This window comes from Choristoneura fumiferana, chromosome 6, assembly GCF_025370935.1.
Source record: "Choristoneura fumiferana chromosome 6, NRCan_CFum_1, whole genome shotgun sequence".
NCBI classification, from domain to species: Eukaryota; Metazoa; Arthropoda; class Insecta; order Lepidoptera; family Tortricidae; genus Choristoneura; species Choristoneura fumiferana.
Window position 1 is genome coordinate 20,547,376 of NC_133477.1, and position 19,972 is coordinate 20,567,347.

The window sequence follows — 19,972 nt, forward strand, 5'->3', positions numbered from 1 at the left end:
TGACTAGTGGCGACACTAGATTTTCCGCCAAATATCCTATAACTAACCTAAGCAACAAAAAGTTGGAAAACTCCCGACGTCTTCACTTCAAAGTTCAATATCTCAAAAACGGCTGAACTGATTTTGATGAAAAATGTCTGAGAACCATCGCTAGGAAACCTGATTTCAAATAAAAAAAACCGCATTCAAATTGGTTCACCCGTTTAAGAGCTACGGTGCCACAGATAGACACACACACAGACACACATAGCGGTCAAACTTATTATGCCACCCTTCTTTTTGCGTCGGGGGTTAAAAAATCTAATAATAAAAAATACGCAAACTTTTGACAGTAATAGTTACTTGCTTGCTCTCAGGATGAACTCTGATTGAGTTCGAAACACATCAGCTAATTTTACTGTTGTGGTGGTAATATAATATTAGTCGTAAGCTTCGTATTAATATACTCGATCGATTTAAGTCGATATTACCACGAGGTCGCGATAAAATCTCGAATGTAATTTTTGAGAATTCCAGAAATCAGAAATTTCTGTTCAACTTCTGGATCGAATGGTTTACGCGTGCGAAGCCGCGGGTAAACTCTAGTAAGAAAGAATAAAAATACATTAAATGATAATTTATTGAACCAGGCGTTACTTTGCGGAGGTCCATATCAATGAACTAAAAGAATTTCTTTGCTCACCCAACACAACACACACAACAACAACACCTGAACATCTGGTAGCATGGTGTACGGTTGTGTTGCTCTGAAGATGAGCTCTGGTTGAGTTCGAAACGCGTCAGTGTAGTGTGGTAGTGGTGGTGTGGTGATTAGATGGATTTGTGTGTGTTCTTACAGTGTGGAGGTGGAGGAACTGCATGAACACGCATATTTTGCATAAACTTAACTATAATAAGGTCGCGGTTGAGCAAAGATTATTTTAGTAAATTAAATGATAGGTATCTTGTCTTTATCTCACCTAGGAACAGTTGGAACAGCGCCGCGACAGCAATAGCCCCGGACAGCTCGCACATCCTGCTGGTCCAGACCAGCCGCCGCTGCTCCTCCGTCATGGCGTCCAGGGCGTCTCCTGGCGGGCAGCGCCACGCCGGCAGCCCCAGGATAGCCAGCGTGGGCACGAGGAAGGAGATGGTGCCGCCCTGGACGATCGGCAGGCGGCAGCCGAATGTCGTCTGCAGCCAGGTTACGAGACCTGCATGCATGGTATTAAAATCATTTATTGAATCAGGTGTTATTTGATGGAGGTCCATGACCTACATAGTGACTGAGTCGACCACTTTCAGAAGAAGCGATATGATTTACAGGTTCATTAGACAGGCCTTTGCATCCAAAGACGTTTCGGTTATATGGGAGAGTGTAACTGTCTGAGGCTACCGATTTTTTTTTATTCTACTGGATGGAAAACGAGCAAGTGGGTCTCCTGATGGTAAGAGATCACCACCGCCCATAGACACCTGCAACACCAGGGGGATTGCAGGTGCGTTGCCAACCTAGAGGCCTAAGATGGGATACCTCAAGTGCCAGTAATTTCACCGGCTGTCTTACTCTCCACGCCGAAACACAGCAGTGCAAGCACTGCTGCTTCACGGCAGGATTAGCGAGCAAGATGGTGGTAGCAATCCGGGCGGACCTTCCACAAGGTCCTACCACCTGCAAAAGCTTCCGATCATACCGATGAGCCTGACATAGTCACATTAAAAAGCTTGTACTATGGACACTAGGCAACGGATAAATATATACTTAAATACGTATTAAACATCCAAGACCCGAGAACAAACATACGTATTATTCATACAAATATCTGTCCCGGCCGGGAATCGAACCCGGGACCTCAAGCTTCGTAGTCAGGTTCTCTAACCACTTGGCCATCCGCTCGTCAACATTAGGTGTACTAAAGCCTCGTTAAATATAAGATTAAAAAAAAATTGAATACTTTAATGATGTCAGTAAATAGAAACTAATTTGATTTAATCAGCCAGATGAAAATAATAATGATGTTAATATTACTGATGTGCCAAAGGAAACTTTCCAAAATTGCGGAATTCTTCTCACAATTTTGTATAGGGATTGAAACTTTCCGTTTCCTTATCTTTCTTTGTGAAATATCCAGAATTTTTTGAGAAGTTTCCCAACTTTTTGGAAACTTCCTGTAACTTGCACATCTGTAGTTAATATTATATCATTAATTTAATAATAATAATAATAGATTAGCCATAGATATATATATACATAGATATATATTTTAAATAACTATAAAATAGAATACCTACCTACTAAATTGATTGGCCCTCTGATATTGTTGTTTCCCAATAGGTCGTCACATATTTATAATTCCATCCATGTTTATAATGTAATGTGCAATACGAGTAGGTAAATAAATGAAATAAAATCCATACTAATAAGTACTATAAATGCGAAAGTGTGTGTGTTTGTATGTTTGTCCGTCTTCCACGTCGATCCACGGATCGACGTGATTTTTGGCATTGAGATAGTTTATGGGCCAGAGAGTGACATATGCTACTTTTTATCCCGAAAAAATGCAGTTCCCGAGCATGGCATAGATATATTAGAGATATTGATGGGTCAGATAGTAACATGGGCTACTTTTTATCCGGAAAATTTTTATATTATATTTTTATTATTTATCAGAAATGAATAAATAAATAAATAAGAATAAGAAAAATGAATAAGAAAAATGCTCAGTTCCCGAGGGAACACAGTGAAACATAAACGACAAAGTAAATGCAAGTGAAGCTATTGTGTACAATATACATTTTTTTATCGTAAAGCAAGCACTTATGTGACCAGAAACGAGGTAGCCTCGAAATCAAATCCGAAATCAGATCACATACTTTCTGCCTCGAGCGATGAAAGTTGTTACTTGTTACGAATGCAGTTGCGAGCAATCCTATTGCAATTTATGTACGAATTGATAACCGGGGGTGTAACTCAGTGGTAGAGTGTCTGCTTCGCATGCTGAAAGTCCTGGGTTCAAATCCCAGCACCTCCAAATGTCTTCTTTTGTTTTATTTTAACGTGATCCATCTTGTGAATCTGACAGTGATAATTATAAATTTATGCCTTATTTTTCACAAATCTTTATGCGAAGTGATTATTCTGCTAAAAAAGATTATGCGATATGTTTAGTGCATTTCAGGCATCAAGATTATGCCTGAGGGGTAACCAAAAAATACTCGTTACTCGTTATTATGTATGACCTATATTTGTTTTATATTCCTTCTATAACAAAACGGCTTAAAGTCTACGTGGGAGTTGCAGTAATACGCAAATGTGTTCCTCAAGGTCAAGGACATCTCGCCATGTCAAAGTACTCCCGTATATTTTTATATGTCCACAGGGAGCTTCGTATATGGGGTTAGCAATTTATTATTTCATTTGAAATACGGGTTAGTAATGCATGACGTGCATGTCATGATAATGATTAGTCTGCATATCATTGATGAAGTTATATCAGAATGTATTCATCATATACATTGAGTCGTCTAGGTGCTCAAAAATATAAACGCAATACGTTCATAACGTAAATAAATAGTGGGTAAGAATAATGTTCCTTAATTATTTATAGGCTGAGATGATATCGTCCCATCAGCTCCGCTCTACGAATAATAACCCCTGCTATGCTAAATTGCGCGATTTTAAATTAAACAAAGTACTTATATTTTAATAAACTATGTGCTAAAACAATTATTGTAAATTTAAATGTTTCAAGATTTCAACTGCAACTCAACATATTTTAACCAATGTTTATTATTAAGGCCTTTACCAATACCACTACTATTTGCGTCTATGTACATTTTTTACTGATATCTGGAGTGCAATAAAGAATATTTGTATTGTATTGTACTCTTAAAATTTGCAGCTATAACAAAAGTACACGCAGGGATAAGTCCGCCTTTGTACCTACAAGTATCTCAGTTTGTCAATTGTATTTTGTTTCTTTTCTTTTGTACAATAAAGAGTTTACATACATAACAAACACGCTGTATGATTGTCTCGTTGTATTCTATTTGTGTTGTGCGATTCAGTGCAAATTTGCATGCCTGTGAAGCCGTGAAGCCATTGCATGCAGGCCACAGAGCGCCTGACGGAGTTCTAATGATCAAAGTTACAACCGAGCGGTTCAGTAAGAACTGTAATATAAACATCAGGCGCTATGTCGTATATATAATGTTAGGAATACAGCGGTATATTAAATAACCTTCACATATGAACTATTCAGTCAAGCAATTGAATTGAAATTCCCGAAAATTACATCGTCAATTTCACAAAAACCCACGCCGAATTTCATGTCTCTAATTGTATCGGTTGAGATTTTGATTTCGAGGAAAAAAAGGGGATTTGAGATAAAAATGTAGCCTACGTATTATTCTAGTTTCATTATCTACATAACATAATATAAATTATTTTATTATACTTACTTCACTAAAAAAATATTCCCAAGAAAGTTTTGCAAAATAAACTATTTTTGGTGGCTTCTCATTCTTATATTTTCCAATATTTTATAAAATAAAAATACAGTAAATATTTACGTACAGTCGAGTTCATAAACTTGTGAGCAAAAATTGGATCAAAAATATCTGAACACGTCTCTATTGTTAACGGCGTAGAAGCGTGTTCAGATAGTGAGCTTATGAACTCGACTGCTCTGCTTACCCCATTCGATTGGGCAAGTCTTTTCTAGGGTTCCGTAGGCAAAATGGCAAAAACGGAACCCTTGTATGTAGTTTCGCCATGTCTGTCTGTCCGTCCGCGGCTTTGCTCAGGGACTATCAATGCTGGAAAGCTGTAATTTTGCACGAATATATATTATGTAAACTATGCTGACAAAATGGTACAATAAAAAAATATAAAAAAAATTTAGAGTACCTCCCATAGACGTAAAGTAGGGGTGTTTTTTTTTTCTCATCCAGTCCTGTAGTGTGGGTATCGTTGGATAGGTCTTTTAAATCCATTAGGGGGTTGCTAAAAACGATTTTTCGATTCAGTGACTAGTTACAGTGCACATTTTCATTAAAATGGAGCGTCCCCCCCCCCTCTAAAATCTAAACCAGTGGGTGGAAAATTTTGAAAAAATCAGGATGGTAGAAAATTAAGATGATATCAAATTACAAGGAAATCTATAACGGTTAAGTTTTCTTGAGAATTATTAGTAGTTTAAGAGTAAATAGCAGCCTAAGGTATAAAATATATCTCAACTTCGAATATTCTGTACAAAATATTAAGCATATATCCTTAGAAAAATATTAATTAGGTACTTAATTTTTTCGTAATGGCTACGGAACCCTATTTCGGGCGTGTTCGACACGCTCTTGGCCGGTTTTTTTAAGATACTCGTGCCTTGACTATTTCTTGTTTTTCTGCTCATTTAAAAATAAGTCATCGAATGTGTGGTGTGCCGTCACAGGGCCTCGCAAAATTTATCTTGCCCACGCAAAAGGTCCTGCGCCGCCACTGCTTCTTAGGAACTAAAAAGCAATACATTGTTGCCTCCACAAGTAAAAAGGTCAAACAAGGAAAGACAATTAATACTTAAAGCAATGAAACTTGTAAATTTGCACGTGCAATGTCAGACGCTTTGCCGTTTTAATCAGTTAAGCCCTAGTTTCCTAGATTATGATAGATAGGTTCATTTATATCTTGAGTAAATGCTCTTCACACTGCCTTTTATTATATTGTTTTAAACTATCATGAGTCCCACTGAAAAACAGTAATGTGGCTTGCCGCAACATTATGCTGAGTGGACCCCAATTTATACTATTCGTTGTTTTTTTTTATTATTATTTCTTCCTGACGTGTTTTTTCTGTGTATCGAATGTGTGTAAATCTCTCTCCTCTCTCTCTCTCTCTCTCTCTCTTTCGCTCTCTCTTTGCGTGTGGCTCCTTACGCTCTTACTGTATCTATCTATCTCTACTAAAATACGTCTCTGCTGAGTTGTAGCGACTTAGAAGAAGCGATCTGGTCATGAGTGAATGGTACAAACACAAACCTGTGACGAAGATCATGGTGGAGATGATGTTGGAGCGGTCAGGGTCGGTCTCCCGCATGCACAGCGCCGGGCACAGGATGAACGGGATCGCCACAATGGCGCCGATCATCGTTAGGTAATGCTGCCGACAATAAACTCTTTAAGACCGTTTATGCACTACAAAGATCCGAATCTTTGAAAATACGGACCGGAGTAGACGTTGAACTATTGGTGAAATCGGATGACAGAAATCGCATCTAATGGGTCAACTTTCATACAAATAGTTCTGCGACGCTGCGGACCGTATTTTCACGGATGGGTCCTACAGGTTCAGTAAACAGTACCCTTAGTGTAAGTTTTCGGTTACAAAATACGTCTCGATCGCGTTCGCGTTAAAATCTCAATTTATATGGCAACACGAACAGCGCCTCTAGCGGATCGTTTGCGATGTTCGTGTTTCCATTCAAATTGAGATTTTAACGCGAACGCGATCGAGACGTATTTTGTAACCGAAAACTTACACTAAGGGCACTGTATACAAGGTGCTAATTGTTAATCAGTAAAGCTGAGACACCCATCTTTTTTTTATATAAGTAATTATTTTATATATCTTAATTACTTATTGAATAAAAAACACATGTTTTGCTATGTTAGTATCTAGAGCAGACGTTTTCAACCGGTGTGCCGAGTTCTGATTCTGAGTGGCGTTTTCACAAAACATTCGTTTACTATTCGAAGACGTAAATCGAGCGTTCGATCGTCGATACGTAGCCGCCACATGTCCACGGTGCGGCGTCGTCGCCCGTTTTCGTTACGATACGCGGACGAAATAGTTTACGTAGCAAACCTACACTCACAAAAGTTGTTGTGCAAACTTTCCGCTAGAGGCGCTGTTCGTGTTTCGATACAAATTGAGATTTTAACGCGAACGCGATCGAGACGTATTTTGTGAACGGGAAAATACACTAAGGGCACTGCGTATATTTTCAGGTGTGCCGCGATTGCCGCGAAGTGTATGCTGCATTAAAATCATGAATAGCTTTTTTAATATTACTAGCTTTTTGGGGTTTCGTACCTAAAGGTGTCAACTAGACCCTATTAATAAGCCTCGCTGTCCGTTACGCATTATTATGGGTATACTTTACGGAACCCTCTACGCGCCAGTCCGACTCGCACTTGGCTATTTTTTACTGGTGTGCCGTGAAACTTTGATGAACGAAAAGTGTGCCGTTAAAACCAAAAGGATTTTGAACCACTGACCTAATTCCCCAATCCTTATCTACTTATTAACTTGTAACATTACAAATACCCAATCAATTTCACCACAAAGTTCCCTCAATAAGCGCCAGTGAGCTTCATTAGACCCCTAATTAATGACGTCAGTCATTGCAGAGCCAATCGAATCTTTATAGGGTAGTTCACTCAACTCGGGGGTTTTAATGAAACGCGGGCATTGGAAGTGTTTAAATTTCACAGAGGGCTTGTACAAAACTTTACTGTGTAGGTAGGTATAAGTAAAAACAGTTGAATGAATGCTCCAATAAAATCTTAAGCCTGGAGCTCCCAAACTTTTCAGTTTGCGGCGCAATTACTTATAGGTTTAGTATTTCGTCTCGGCGCCTTTGCAGTGCCCTTAGTGTAAGTTTTCAGTTACAAAACACGTCTCGATCGCGTTCTCGTTATAATCTCAATTTGTATGCAAAGACGAACAGCGCCTCTAGCGGAACGTTTGCGATGTTCATGTTTCCATACGAATTGAGATTTTAACGCGAACGCGATCGAGACGTATTTTGTAACGAAAACTTACACTAAGTGCACAGCAGGCATCAAATACCGTTAAAAAGTTGGTAACGTTACCGCTGATCGTAAATAACGTTAAACGATGTATACTTTTTTTATCGATATAAAAATGTTAACGTTATAAGCTGTTCATAAAGTTAACGTGAATTCAAACGTACCTATCGTTAAATGATTAAGTACTTCCCAGTTTTACATAATATGATAATAGCGGCGTCCCTGGTGATCATTCTGCTAAATCGGGACTTTTGTTTATGCTATTAGCTGATCTACTCAACAGCGATATGTATGTGCTTGTATTTTTAAGTAACGTTAATTGAGTAACGTTGCCATAATGTTGTTATCAAGTAACGTTATAAATGTTATAATTTAATACCGGTACTGACTGAGGTATTTTTACGATTTACCGCTACGTAACGTTATTTATAATGTGAATTTGGTAACGTTACAAGCCCTGTTTTGCAGCTAGAGAGACTAACAGCCTTATTCATAAAAAATCCTTAATTGAGGTTTGATCGGTCTGTTACTTAGCAGACTGATTAAGCTTGTTAGACGGTTGTCAAGAAGTATGATTCATAAACGCTTGCTAGCAGTCTGCTAGTTGTTGAGCCGCTGATAGACTGATTAGACTCGTTATGTTGGCCACCTTGACAAATCAAAGACAAAAAATGGCCTAATCGATAATTAAAAAAAAAAAGTTGACAGCAGTGACAGCAAATTAGCAGGAAAAAAAATAAAAAGCGAGAAGTTTGTTTTCCCGCCATTTCCGATCCGCATGTTTATGTTGTGCAAAAAGCCATAATTGTGTTAATCATCCTATTTTTTTTTTTCATACTTATTGCTAATTTATTGCTGCTAATTTAGAGGATTTTTAAATACAAATTCCTGAAAATATTTTTTCCTGGTTTTTTTTTTAATCTTTGCGTAACTTCACCCTTCACTAAAATATCTTCGGTATGGTTTTTTGCTCTTGTCAAAGTCAGCTGTTCAAACTTGTGGCGGCCATTTTGTGACTTAGCAGGGAGATAAAGGAGGGTCTACGGTCCGCTAACTTTAGCAGAGCCTTGATCGACTGATTAGCGCTAACAGACGTTTATGAATCATGTTTTTTAGCATCGGGCCTTCAAGGAGCCTTCAAGGAGGCTCTAACTTTTTATGAATAAGGCTGTAGGTATTTAGCTAGGTAATTAAAATAAGCAATGACGGTATTCGCTAGATTATCTAGGTTTCCGGATTAACAGGAGCCCCCGGTGTCCTTGGGTACAGACCATGCAGAGCGCCCTAGAGCGCCGCGGCGCACAATTTGGAAGCCCCTGTCTTAAGCGCTGCTTAAGTTTAAAGACATAAGGTAATAAATAATCAATAAAAAGTTGGAAAACCCCCGACATTGTCACTTCAAAGTTCAATATCTCAAAAACGGCTGAACCGATTTTAATAAAACATGTCTAAGAACCATTGCTAGAAAACCTGCTTTCAAATAAAAAAACCGCATTCAAATCGGTTTACCCGTTTAAGAGTTACGGTGCCACACAGAGACACACAGCGGTCAAACTTACACCCCCCTTTTTGCGTCGGGGGTTAAAAAAGAAACACGATTGTTTTATTTAGAAGGAGAGGGAACGTTTACTTTATTCACTCGTATATTGCTTATTTTTCAACAGATTTGTACCAGGCGTCTATAAACTAAAGGCGTACAGTCAGACCATACCACTTCTAGTTACTTACTTGTAGCGCCATAAAGATGCAAAGGTACCACGCCGGCACGTCGTCGATCCCGTATGTGACGTTGCCGGTGCGAGCAGCTTCGCCATTCTGCTTTCCTGGTACTTCATCAGCCATTCCGGGTTCACCTATCTAAGAAACAAGGGTTTTTAGGATTCCTATAAGGAACCATTAGTTTTACGGTTATCACGGATTTTACTTCATGATCAATATTGTGTACTATAAATATCCTCTTGTAAATGACAAGATCATTCGTGGCATCGCCCCGTGATGACGATTGTTTGGGAGTTAGCAAGCTGATGCTAACGAGGGGACAAACATACACACGGATAAAACGAGGTCGTCCAATATGAGCGAATCAACTTACTTAGGTAGCAGGGAAGTGTTTACAGATAGGTACTAAATTAGTTTTTTTTTTATTATGACAGTAAGAAACACCAGCTAGCGGGTCATTTTATGGGAAACTACCTTTGGCCCTCGGTTACCCTGTGGAACTCGGTTATCGCGCGCTGTTCCCTCGGGAACTGTGCAATTTTTCCGGGATAAAAAGTAACCTATGTTACTCTCTGACTCATTGTTTAACTATCTGTATGACAAAACAGGCATACAAACACACACACTTTCGAATTTATAATATTAGTATGGATGATCTTAAAATTTGATTTTTAATTTAATGTTTACAGCATTGTTGAGACGACCGGATGGCCAAGTGGTTAGAGAACCTGACTACGAAGCTTGAGGTCCCGGGTTCGATTCCCGGCCGGGGCAGATATTTGTATGAATAATACGAATGTTTGTTCTCGGGTCTTGGATGTTTAATATGTATTTAAGTAAGTATTTATCTATATAAGTATGTTTATCCGTTGCCTAGCATCCATAGTGTACAAGCTTTGCTTAGGTTAGGATTAGGTCAATTGGTGTCAAGTGTCCTATGATTTATTATTATTATTTACATTATTTTGTACACAGTCACATACACATACATATAAAAACAAAAAGAATGAACCTAAGAAATCTTAACTAACTAAACCTCAGCAATATACAGTCAAAAAGAATAAAAATATACATATACATACGAGTACAATACAATACAATATACATTATTATTATTATTATTAAGTATTATTGTTTTCAGACAATTAGCTATCACGTCGGGGCTATTAAGAAAATTAATGGATGGATGTTCTTAAAATCAAATCGGGATCCAGATTTTTTGAGCTGGTCACGATTTGAATGGGGCCCGACTGTTGATCTTTAAATTAGCTACTTGACAGAGTTCTAGACTACTAGACTTATTTTCTTCCTTCCTTTTAGTTAAGTTTAGGCAGTCGGGTTTTTGATTTTTCAAATTTAATGTTTTATTTTATACTTTTTTGATATTTCTGTGAAAATGGCAGATTAAAAGTAATATAACCAATACATATTCAGAATGGGCTAATTGTTAGCTTTCATTTGATACCCATATTGTTACAATACAAAATATATATTTTTTTCCTCCGCCATATTTTTTGTCGCAGACGCCATATTGAAATATTATATACCGTCCCTTCGACAGTTATGGCGAATCCAATGATACCTCATTATGTTAAACCCCGTCCAGCCGCTTAAGCTGCAGCGAGGACCAAGAAATGGACATACATACCCACATACATACAAATATACATAATACATACATACATAATATACACTCGAAAACATAATCCTCCTTCGCGCAGTCGGGTAAAAAGTTTTTTACACTATCAAACGAAAATTTGAAATAGATTGATCCAAGTGTCACTTAAATTAAATATTTGCCATATTTGGCAGAGACGTTTAGCCCAAACATGGCTAGATCTTATTCTCTAGCTTACGATTCCAACATCGGTCGATAGTAGTACCATACCATACATCAGCTCGATATGCGATAGTACCATGTTATTGTATTGTCATCTGAACTACGCTTAATGGCCAAGTTTTAAGTCAATACCACAATAAGAACTGGGTGTAAATCCATACAATATTATAAATGAGAAAGTGTGTGTGTTGTGTGTTTGTATGTTTGTCCGTCTTTCACGTCGAAACGGAGCGACGGATCAACGTGATTTTTGGCATAGAGATAGAGATAGTTTATGGGCCAGAGAGTGACATAGGCTACTTTTTATCGGACTTTATCGGACTGGTGTAGGATCTTCTTCTTCTTATTACTTAGTCGCACACGCCACTCGTCTGTTGTTTGCTTACTATTTTCTCATTAAAATAGCTACAGCGAGGACCGAAAAATATGGCGGAGGAATAAAACAATAGGTATATTTTGTAGGTATTGTAACAATATGGGTATCAAAATTAAAATGAAAGCTATAATTAGCCCATTTTATAAATACCCAACAAGCAAAGTATTCCTATAAAAAAAGACTATAAGTACTTATTTACTAAGTTCCTATAGAGACATTGACGTAGAGCCATTTATTAATAATAAATAGCATACGATAAGCGATAACATACTTACTCAAGAGCATTAATGTTTACATTCATGATTTCAATGCAACATACACATACACCGGTTGAAAACCTCTGCCCTAATACAACAGTTGAATTGAAATTACGGGATTTTACTAAATTCTCTCTAGTGGTTTGACCTATCGCCTCTCAAGCAGAGGGTCGTGGGTTCAAACCCCGGCTCGCACCTCTTGAGTTTTTCGAAATTCATGTGCGGAATTACATTTGAAATTTACCACGAGCTATGCGGTGAAGGAAAACATCGTGAGGAAACCTGCACAAACCTGCGAAGCAATTCAATGGTGCGTGTGAAGTTCCCAATCCGCACTGGGCCCGCGTGGGAACTATGGCCCAAGCCCTCTTGTTCTGAGAGGAGGTCTGTGCCCAGCAGTGGGACGTATATAGGCTGGGATGACTAAATTCTCATGGAAATTCCTGAAAATTACATCGTGGTCTTCATGGACGTTACATTTAGAATAACCATGCCAAATTTCATGACCCAGTGGTGGATATTTCAAGATTTATTTTGATCCTGTCAAAATATCGGGATAAAAGTACCCTAAAGTTTCATTAAAATTAATTTAGTAGTTTTTACGTGAAAGACTAACAAACATCCACAAACATACATAGAAACTTTTGCGTCTATAATGTCAGTTTATAACATAACATTATACAACAATATAGGTAGTGCCACGAGAGTTGAAGTGAATGTACACACACAGCTACAAAAAAAACCCGCCAAAAGGGTGTCAGACACGCCCGAAATAGGGTTCCGTAGCCATTACGAAAAAATAATACGAATATTTTTCTAAGGATTTCGTACCTACTTTGTACGGAATATTCCAAGTTTGGCTGCTATTTACTTATAAACTACTGATAATTCTCAAGAAAACTTAAACTTTATCGTTTTCCTTGTTATTTTGATATACTTACTACCATCCTGAATTTTTTCAAATTTTTCCACCCACCGGTTAAGATTTTAGAGGGGTTATTAATGAAAATGTGCACTTTAAAGTTGAATATTTTGCAAACAAATCACTGAATCAAAAAATCGTTTTAACAAACCCCTAATGGTTTTAAAAGACCTATCCAACAATACCCCATACTACAAGGTTGGATGAGAAAAAAAAATCACCCCCACTTTACATCTATGGGAGGTAATCTAAAATTATTATTTTTTTTATATGGTATAGGGGGCAAACGAGCAGGCGGATCGCCTGATGGTAAGCGATTACCGTCGCCCATGGACACCTGCAACGCCAGAAGAGTCACAAGTGCGTTGCCGGCCTTTAAGGTAGGAGTACGCTCTTTTCTTGAAAACTTGAAGGTCATATCGGTCCGGGAATACCGCAGGCGATAGTTCATTCCAGAGTTTTGCTGTGCGAGGCAGGAAAATGTTTTATTGTACCATTTTTTCGGCATAGTTTACATATATAGCATAGCTTATATATATTCTTGCAAAATTACAGCTTTCTATGATTGATAATAAAGGCCGCAGACGGACTGACAGACGGACATGGCGAAACTGTAAGGGTTCCGTTTTTGCCATTTTGGCTACGGAACCCTAAAAAGGATTGATTGCACAAAGGGAGAATTAATAAAGTGAATGAGTTGATGTTAAAATCCTGCTGTCATTACCGGTGTACTGCCTTTTCGGCGAAATATGTTTCGCCAAATGACACTTATTAACCAACCTTTCGCCGAAGTTTCATTTGGCAAACTAATCGTTGGCATAACTTTGCTTCGCATTTTTCATATTTCAAAATTTTACTTCATCACACTTTTATGTGGCAAATAGGTAATATTATGTTGCAAATGATTGACTTAGGCAAATAACAAATTGTCAAATAACGTTTGGCCAATTTTTATATTGCAAAGTTTCACTTCAATTTGATTTGTGCGAGCGAGCGAAGCGAGCGATCAAGACGGTTCGGAGAAGAAGCGACTTGGATAGTTAAGGTTCAGAAGGCTACGGCGGGAGCGCAGCGGAGATTTATCAAATCATTAGTTGGGAAATGATATCAGTGCAAAACGTTGAGTTGGGAAATAACATTTCACATAAATAAAAATATGGGATCAATAGTTTGAGAGCTAATAATTTTCGCCGAAACATAATTAAATTAGTAAACCGTCATTACCACAATGTCGACACTTATTTATTACAGGATTCCACGAAGATGAAACCTTATATCTATCGTCCCGATCATTGTTGGTGTTGTGTCCAATGATGTTATATGTATATGTATGTATATGTATGTAGAAGCTCATTGGTTGTGTCGGTGTGATGGGGGGACAAATAAAAATTATCAAGTGCGGGTAGTTCGAGATACGAGTGCCGGTAGGTAGGTACTATTTGTGATCAAGTGCGGGTAGTTCGAAGGGCCCGCGCTGCTAGGCAGACTTGATACCCCACACTTCAGTCTACTCGTTACCACGGCAACTGTAATGTATGGTAGTAGCCCTGCTGCTAGTCCTGAATAATTTCTAAGTGGTTTCTAAGCTGAACTTAAGTGAACAGTTTGTTTTGAGTTTTACTGAAACTCACCGCATCTCGCACGATGTTTTCTAAGCCAATATGTACGTTGTGATGCGGCATCGTAGCCCCTGGAACAAGACGATTGATAATTCATTGCTATGAACATATAAGAACCATCGCTAGAAAACCTGCTTTCAAATAAAAACACCGCATTCAAATCGGTCCACCCGTTTAAGAGCTACGGTGCCACAGACAGACAGAAACACATAGGAATAGTGGGTGTGTTTGTATGTTTGTTTGTCTATCACGTTTCAGCAACGGATCGACGTGTTTTTGGGCATAGAGAGTGACATAGGCTACTTTTTAACCCGGAATAACCAACTAAAAGTTGGAAAACCCCCGACTTTGTCACTTCAAAGTTCAGTATCTTAAAAACGGCTGAACCGATTTTGATGAAACATGTCTAAGAACCAACGCTAGAAAACCTGCTATCAAATAAAAAAACCGCATTCAAATCGGTTCACCCGTTTAAGAGCTACGGTGCCACAGACAGACACAGACACACATATAGCGGTCAAACTTATAACACCTCTCTTTTGGCGTCGGCGGTTAAAAAATGCAGTTCCCGAATGAACAGCGCGCGATAACCGAATTTAAAGCGGGCGAAGCCGCTGGCAAAAGCTAGTTTATTATACGCGTTCTTTTGATCTTTGTAAAGATCGAAACTAGTCGGACCGTTCTTGACTTATAAACAAAAAATTACACGGTTCCTGTCTAATTTTTTGTATTTCTCCAAATGACTCACGAGAACTGAAGTAGGTATTGAGTATAACATAATTTTGAACCAATTTTGAATGAAAATACTTACTCTCTTTAAGGATTACCTACCTCCTTCGAGGCGTATTAAAAAAAGTCAACAAACAAAATAATAACTAAATATCTACTTACTTTTCAAATTTACAAAAATACTTACCAAAACTTTATTGCGACATCCAAAAAAGGCACACTTTTAAAAACTAAACAGATTTCCACTCTTTCCGTGTTCAACAATGCAAACTAAAAACTGCATATATTTTTGTATTGACACTAACGCGGCAAATACCGCGAGTGGCGCTCGCGCTACTGAATGAATGAGATCTATGGATGGTATATGGTATTATTATTAATAAGACCGTAATCGAGGCAAATGGCTGTATTGGCTGTCAATATGGTATGCGCCGCCATATTTGAGGTAATTAGACAGGGTTTCTCAAAGTGGGGTACGCAAACCCCTAGGGGTTCGCTATTCGACGGTTCGCGACAAGGTTTACGTGATGGTGGCTGCAAGACTGGCAAGATGATTAAGATTGGTTTTTGGAGTCTCTTTGTATTTTTTATTTCAACTCCAAATTTGTTACTTATTTGTTTGTTTCAGTTTGTATTTTCGTTGGCAAGACTATTCTTACCTATATTTGTTACCTTTTATTGAAATAAATAATATATATTATATTATCATGATGATTGAAATAAAAATGGGGGGGAAGTAGGGGTTCGCTGTCGTCTAGAAACTTTAACAGGGGTAGGTACGTGGAGCCATAAGTTTGAGAAACCCTGAATTAAGAATTGTACTGCTTTTAACGCACATTTTGTGTCATATATAACTTGAGATAGGTATCATTGCATGTTTTTATCAAAACGTTTGCTAAACGAAATTTAAGATTGAAAACTGAAAAACTGGGGGAACGGTCTCAGAGTAGCGACCACTAAAAAGCTGAAGGTTAGCAGGCCTCCCTCTAGGTGGACTGACGACATGACGAATTTTGTAGGTAGGTACAAGTGCTAGATGCAAGTGGCGAGTTGTCGTTCATTGCGGCCTTTCCTTTTTTTTTTGTGTCCTCAAGTGAGGACCGGGGAACTCAGGAGGATAAATGAGACATTATTTTATTATTTAGTAAAATATTTTTAATCAATAAATTTCACTTTACAAATCAGCCAAAATCTTAATACACGGTCTAGAACTTTGTTTTCGCAAATTCATGCGAGAGTCAGTCTTAATTTCAATCACTCTTTTTTAAACACTAATTAAAGGAACAACGTAATGCAGCTTGCACGCAAATGGATTCGATCAACAAACCACTACGCTTGTCTTTCCGCCTAATGTGGACTAATGTTCATTTTGGTTTTAGTTAGCTTGCCTTGTGGGTCATAGGCGTCATAGCTTACATGTTCCCGGAGTACAATATGTTGATAAATTACAGCCTATGTCACGAGTGCCGGGTTTAGAGGGGAGGGGGGCGACCAGGGCGCCAGGTATAGTATGAATTTTTTGAGGTGTCCCGATCTCGTTAACAGCCCACCTTTCGAACAAAGCAATTGTATTCTATTACGTCCTCAAATGCATCATCCCAGCCTATAAAGGTCCCACTGCTGGGCACAGGCCTCCTCTCAGAACAAGAGGGCTTGGGCCATAGTTCCCACGCGGGCCCAGTGCGGATTGGGAACTTCGCACGCACCATTGAATTGCTTCGCAGGTTTGTGCAGGTTTCCTCACGATGTTTTCCTTCACCGCAAAGCTCGTGGTAAATTTCAAATGTAATTCCGCACATGAATTTGGAAAAACTCAGAGGTGCGAGCCGGGGTTTGAACACACGACCCTCTGCTTGAGAGGCGATAGGTCAAACCACTAGGCCACCACGGCTTCTAAAATCCTTCCTTCCTCAAATGCATAATCCTCGGTTAAAAATGAAAGGAAATATAAGATAAAATAGCTCATTGAATAAATTTATTATTTACAATAGAGTTCATTTTAAATAAAACTTTGTTGGCAAATAATATTTTTCAAAATTGAATGCGTTGTAGACAAGCAAATTATTAAGCGAATTATTTGCGAACGAGTATTTATTTTAAAATATACTTTTTTTTTATTCGACTGGTCGGCAAACGAGCAAGTGGGTCTCTTTCTGATCTTTTTTCAATTAACTATTTTATCTCATATTTCTGTTCATTTTAAACTGAGGATTATGTGGTTGAGGACACAATAGAATACAATGGCTTTGTTCGAAAGGTAGGCTGTTACCGAGATTGGGACACCTCAAAAAATTCATACTAAGTATACTATAGGGTGCCGGTATTTTCTCTACAAAACTCGATCTATCATTTTGTCACTTGCATTTACTTAAAAGAGCGGTACAGGCATGACTCGCCCAGGGCGCCTAGGTGGCTAAAGCCGGGCTCTGTATGTTACTCGCAGAAATATAGCTTTTTATACTAGAAATATTTTTTCAAATCGGTTCAGTGCTTTTGAGTATCTATTACAAACAAATAAACACACAATTAAATATTTTCTATTTATAAAATAAGCTAACAAAAACAAGAATAATGGAAATTATATACTTAAAGTTTTAAGTATAGAACTATCAGGTAACAATCACATAACACACGTCTCATCCTCATCTCTAGGCCAGCGATATAAAATGCGTGTCAGAGATCATACACATACAAAACACTCGTACCACAAACCTCTTTATTTTGTGGTATTAACTCTCTAGCAAAACAATAAAGCGGGCTATTTGCTATAGCAGTGAGGAATGCGGAGAGGAGCGGACTGAAAACCAACGCTTCGCAAACGCTTACGAGCAGATGATGCTAAACCCGCTCTTGATGTTTTTAGTGTATTTTTACCGTTTCAGTTTAGTGTACTGTTTTTTCGGTGGGAATAATCTGTCTATCTATCTCTCTTTCTAAATTATTTCACATACTAAAATGTTAACAAATCATAAAACAGAACAAAATAAAAACCTTTCCTTTTATCTTAAAATAAAAATAATAAAACAAAATAACTCAAATGACTAAATACCCTAACCAGGGGTGTCGAACTCCGCTGTAATCAAGGCAATAATAGCTCATTAATCATTATTATAACATATTTTTTCAATATTCATACAAGGCTAAATAAAAGAAGAATTACAAAAATAAAACATCCTAACCACTGCCAAAGAACAACTAAGTACACAAAAACAATCATTTGTGGCACACCCTGTTAGCTATCTCAGATTTATAGCTAATATTTCTTGGAACTTAAAATCAGGACTATTGTCCGCCCCGTTTTTAGAAAAGGACAGACCCATCTCGTCCAGTGGGCGTCGATAAAGGAGACGCATTGGCGTATCTAGGGTTATTTTCCAGGGGGGGGGGGGGGGGGGGGTCGTCTGCTGGCCTGGATTTTTGTGTGAAGATTATTATAGAATTTCGAATCAGTAGCCCAACATCCTGGGGTGGGCACTAGACTATACTGAGGTGGGCACGACCCACCCGGCCCCGATTTCGATTTTCATAGTAGCCCCTCTGATCCGCATCTGACGATCACGACCACTGTCAAGTGATTAAACCTCAAGGAATATTAGTCATGATTATGAGTGAGAATCGAGAAAATTTAAAACATACTTCAGACTTATCGGAAATGACATTACAAACAATTAAAAAACCAGCCAAGTGCGAGTCGGACTCGCGCACGAAGGGTTCCGTACCATTGTCTATAAAACATTAAATATTAGCAAAAAAATATCACGTTTATATTCTATTTTTAGTACTTGTTGTTATAGCGGCAACAGAAATACATCATCTGTGAAAATTTCAACTGTCTAGCTATCACAGTTCGAGATACAGCCTGGTGACAGATAGACAGGCAGACGGACAGTGAAGCCTTAGTATAATAGGGTCCCGTTTTTATACGTACGGAACCCTAAAAAGTATACAGCCTTTTTAACATTTCAACGCTGCACATAAGCCTTTGCAAGACTCAAACTAACATTAATAAACATTTTTAAATGTATAATTCTAAGTGCTCAACTATTTTTTATAACAATTCCTACGTCACAAGAAAACAATAAGGTTGCTTATCACATTTGTAAGTGAAAATAGCCTTTAATATATTAAGTACGACTGACATTGAACCTGAGTGGTTAAGATTCCACTATGAAGATTCATACGGCTGGCGGTCCCACGAAAAACTTTAAGCCGAGTTTAGACTTGCAAGAAAAATCGTGCAAGTTGCATTACATTGCGGCGCTCGGTTGACCACTACAAACTCGTTGGCTCGTTGGTTTAGTCTAAACTCGGTTTTACACTCGTCTTACACATGTCTAAAATTACAGTATTCTATGAACTGACATGTGTTCAACAGTTGTCAAATTGTTCATGGGCAATGTATGTATGTATGTAAACTCTTTATTGCACATAAAAATAAAAATACAAATACACAGAGAGGAGAACAAAGGCGAGCTTATCCCTAAAAAGGGATCTCTTCCAGCTAACCTAGACCTGTTTTCCTTCAACGAAAAGCTCATATCAAATTCGATTCCACAAGTCGCGAAAAACAAAAAAAAACTATTTAAATCGAACAGCCTCAAATCACAGTTATTTAGAGATTCATAAAAATAACTTTTATTTCTTAAAACACAACATTAACTGACTTCAAATGAGAATAGAATAGTAATTAATGGACCTATTTTAAGATATATATGGGTCCACTTCGTA

The 19,972-nt window shown here is 38.1% G+C and overlaps 1 protein-coding gene and 1 non-coding gene across 2 annotated transcripts in view; one reads left to right on the forward strand and one right to left on the reverse strand.

The window, feature by feature from the left end:
- LOC141428751 (solute carrier family 23 member 2) overlaps positions 1 to 15,565 on the reverse strand; it is a 64,412-nt gene extending 48,847 nt beyond the window's left edge. Inside the window, exons 1-5 of the mRNA XM_074088761.1 lie at positions 15,432 to 15,565; positions 14,528 to 14,586; positions 9,511 to 9,639; positions 6,010 to 6,130; positions 960 to 1,193 (exon numbers count right to left, since the gene is read on the reverse strand). Coding sequence (XP_073944862.1) covers positions 960 to 1,193; positions 6,010 to 6,130; positions 9,511 to 9,639; positions 14,528 to 14,578 — 535 coding nt within the window. The 5' untranslated portion in view covers positions 14,579 to 14,586; positions 15,432 to 15,565. The remainder of the gene's footprint in view (positions 1 to 959; positions 1,194 to 6,009; positions 6,131 to 9,510; positions 9,640 to 14,527; positions 14,587 to 15,431) is intronic.
- TRNAA-CGC (transfer RNA alanine (anticodon CGC)) lies at positions 2,940 to 3,011 on the forward strand. The gene has a single exon. It is a non-coding gene; the product is annotated as a tRNA-Ala (tRNA).
- Positions 15,566 to 19,972: the final 4,407 nt, after the last annotated feature.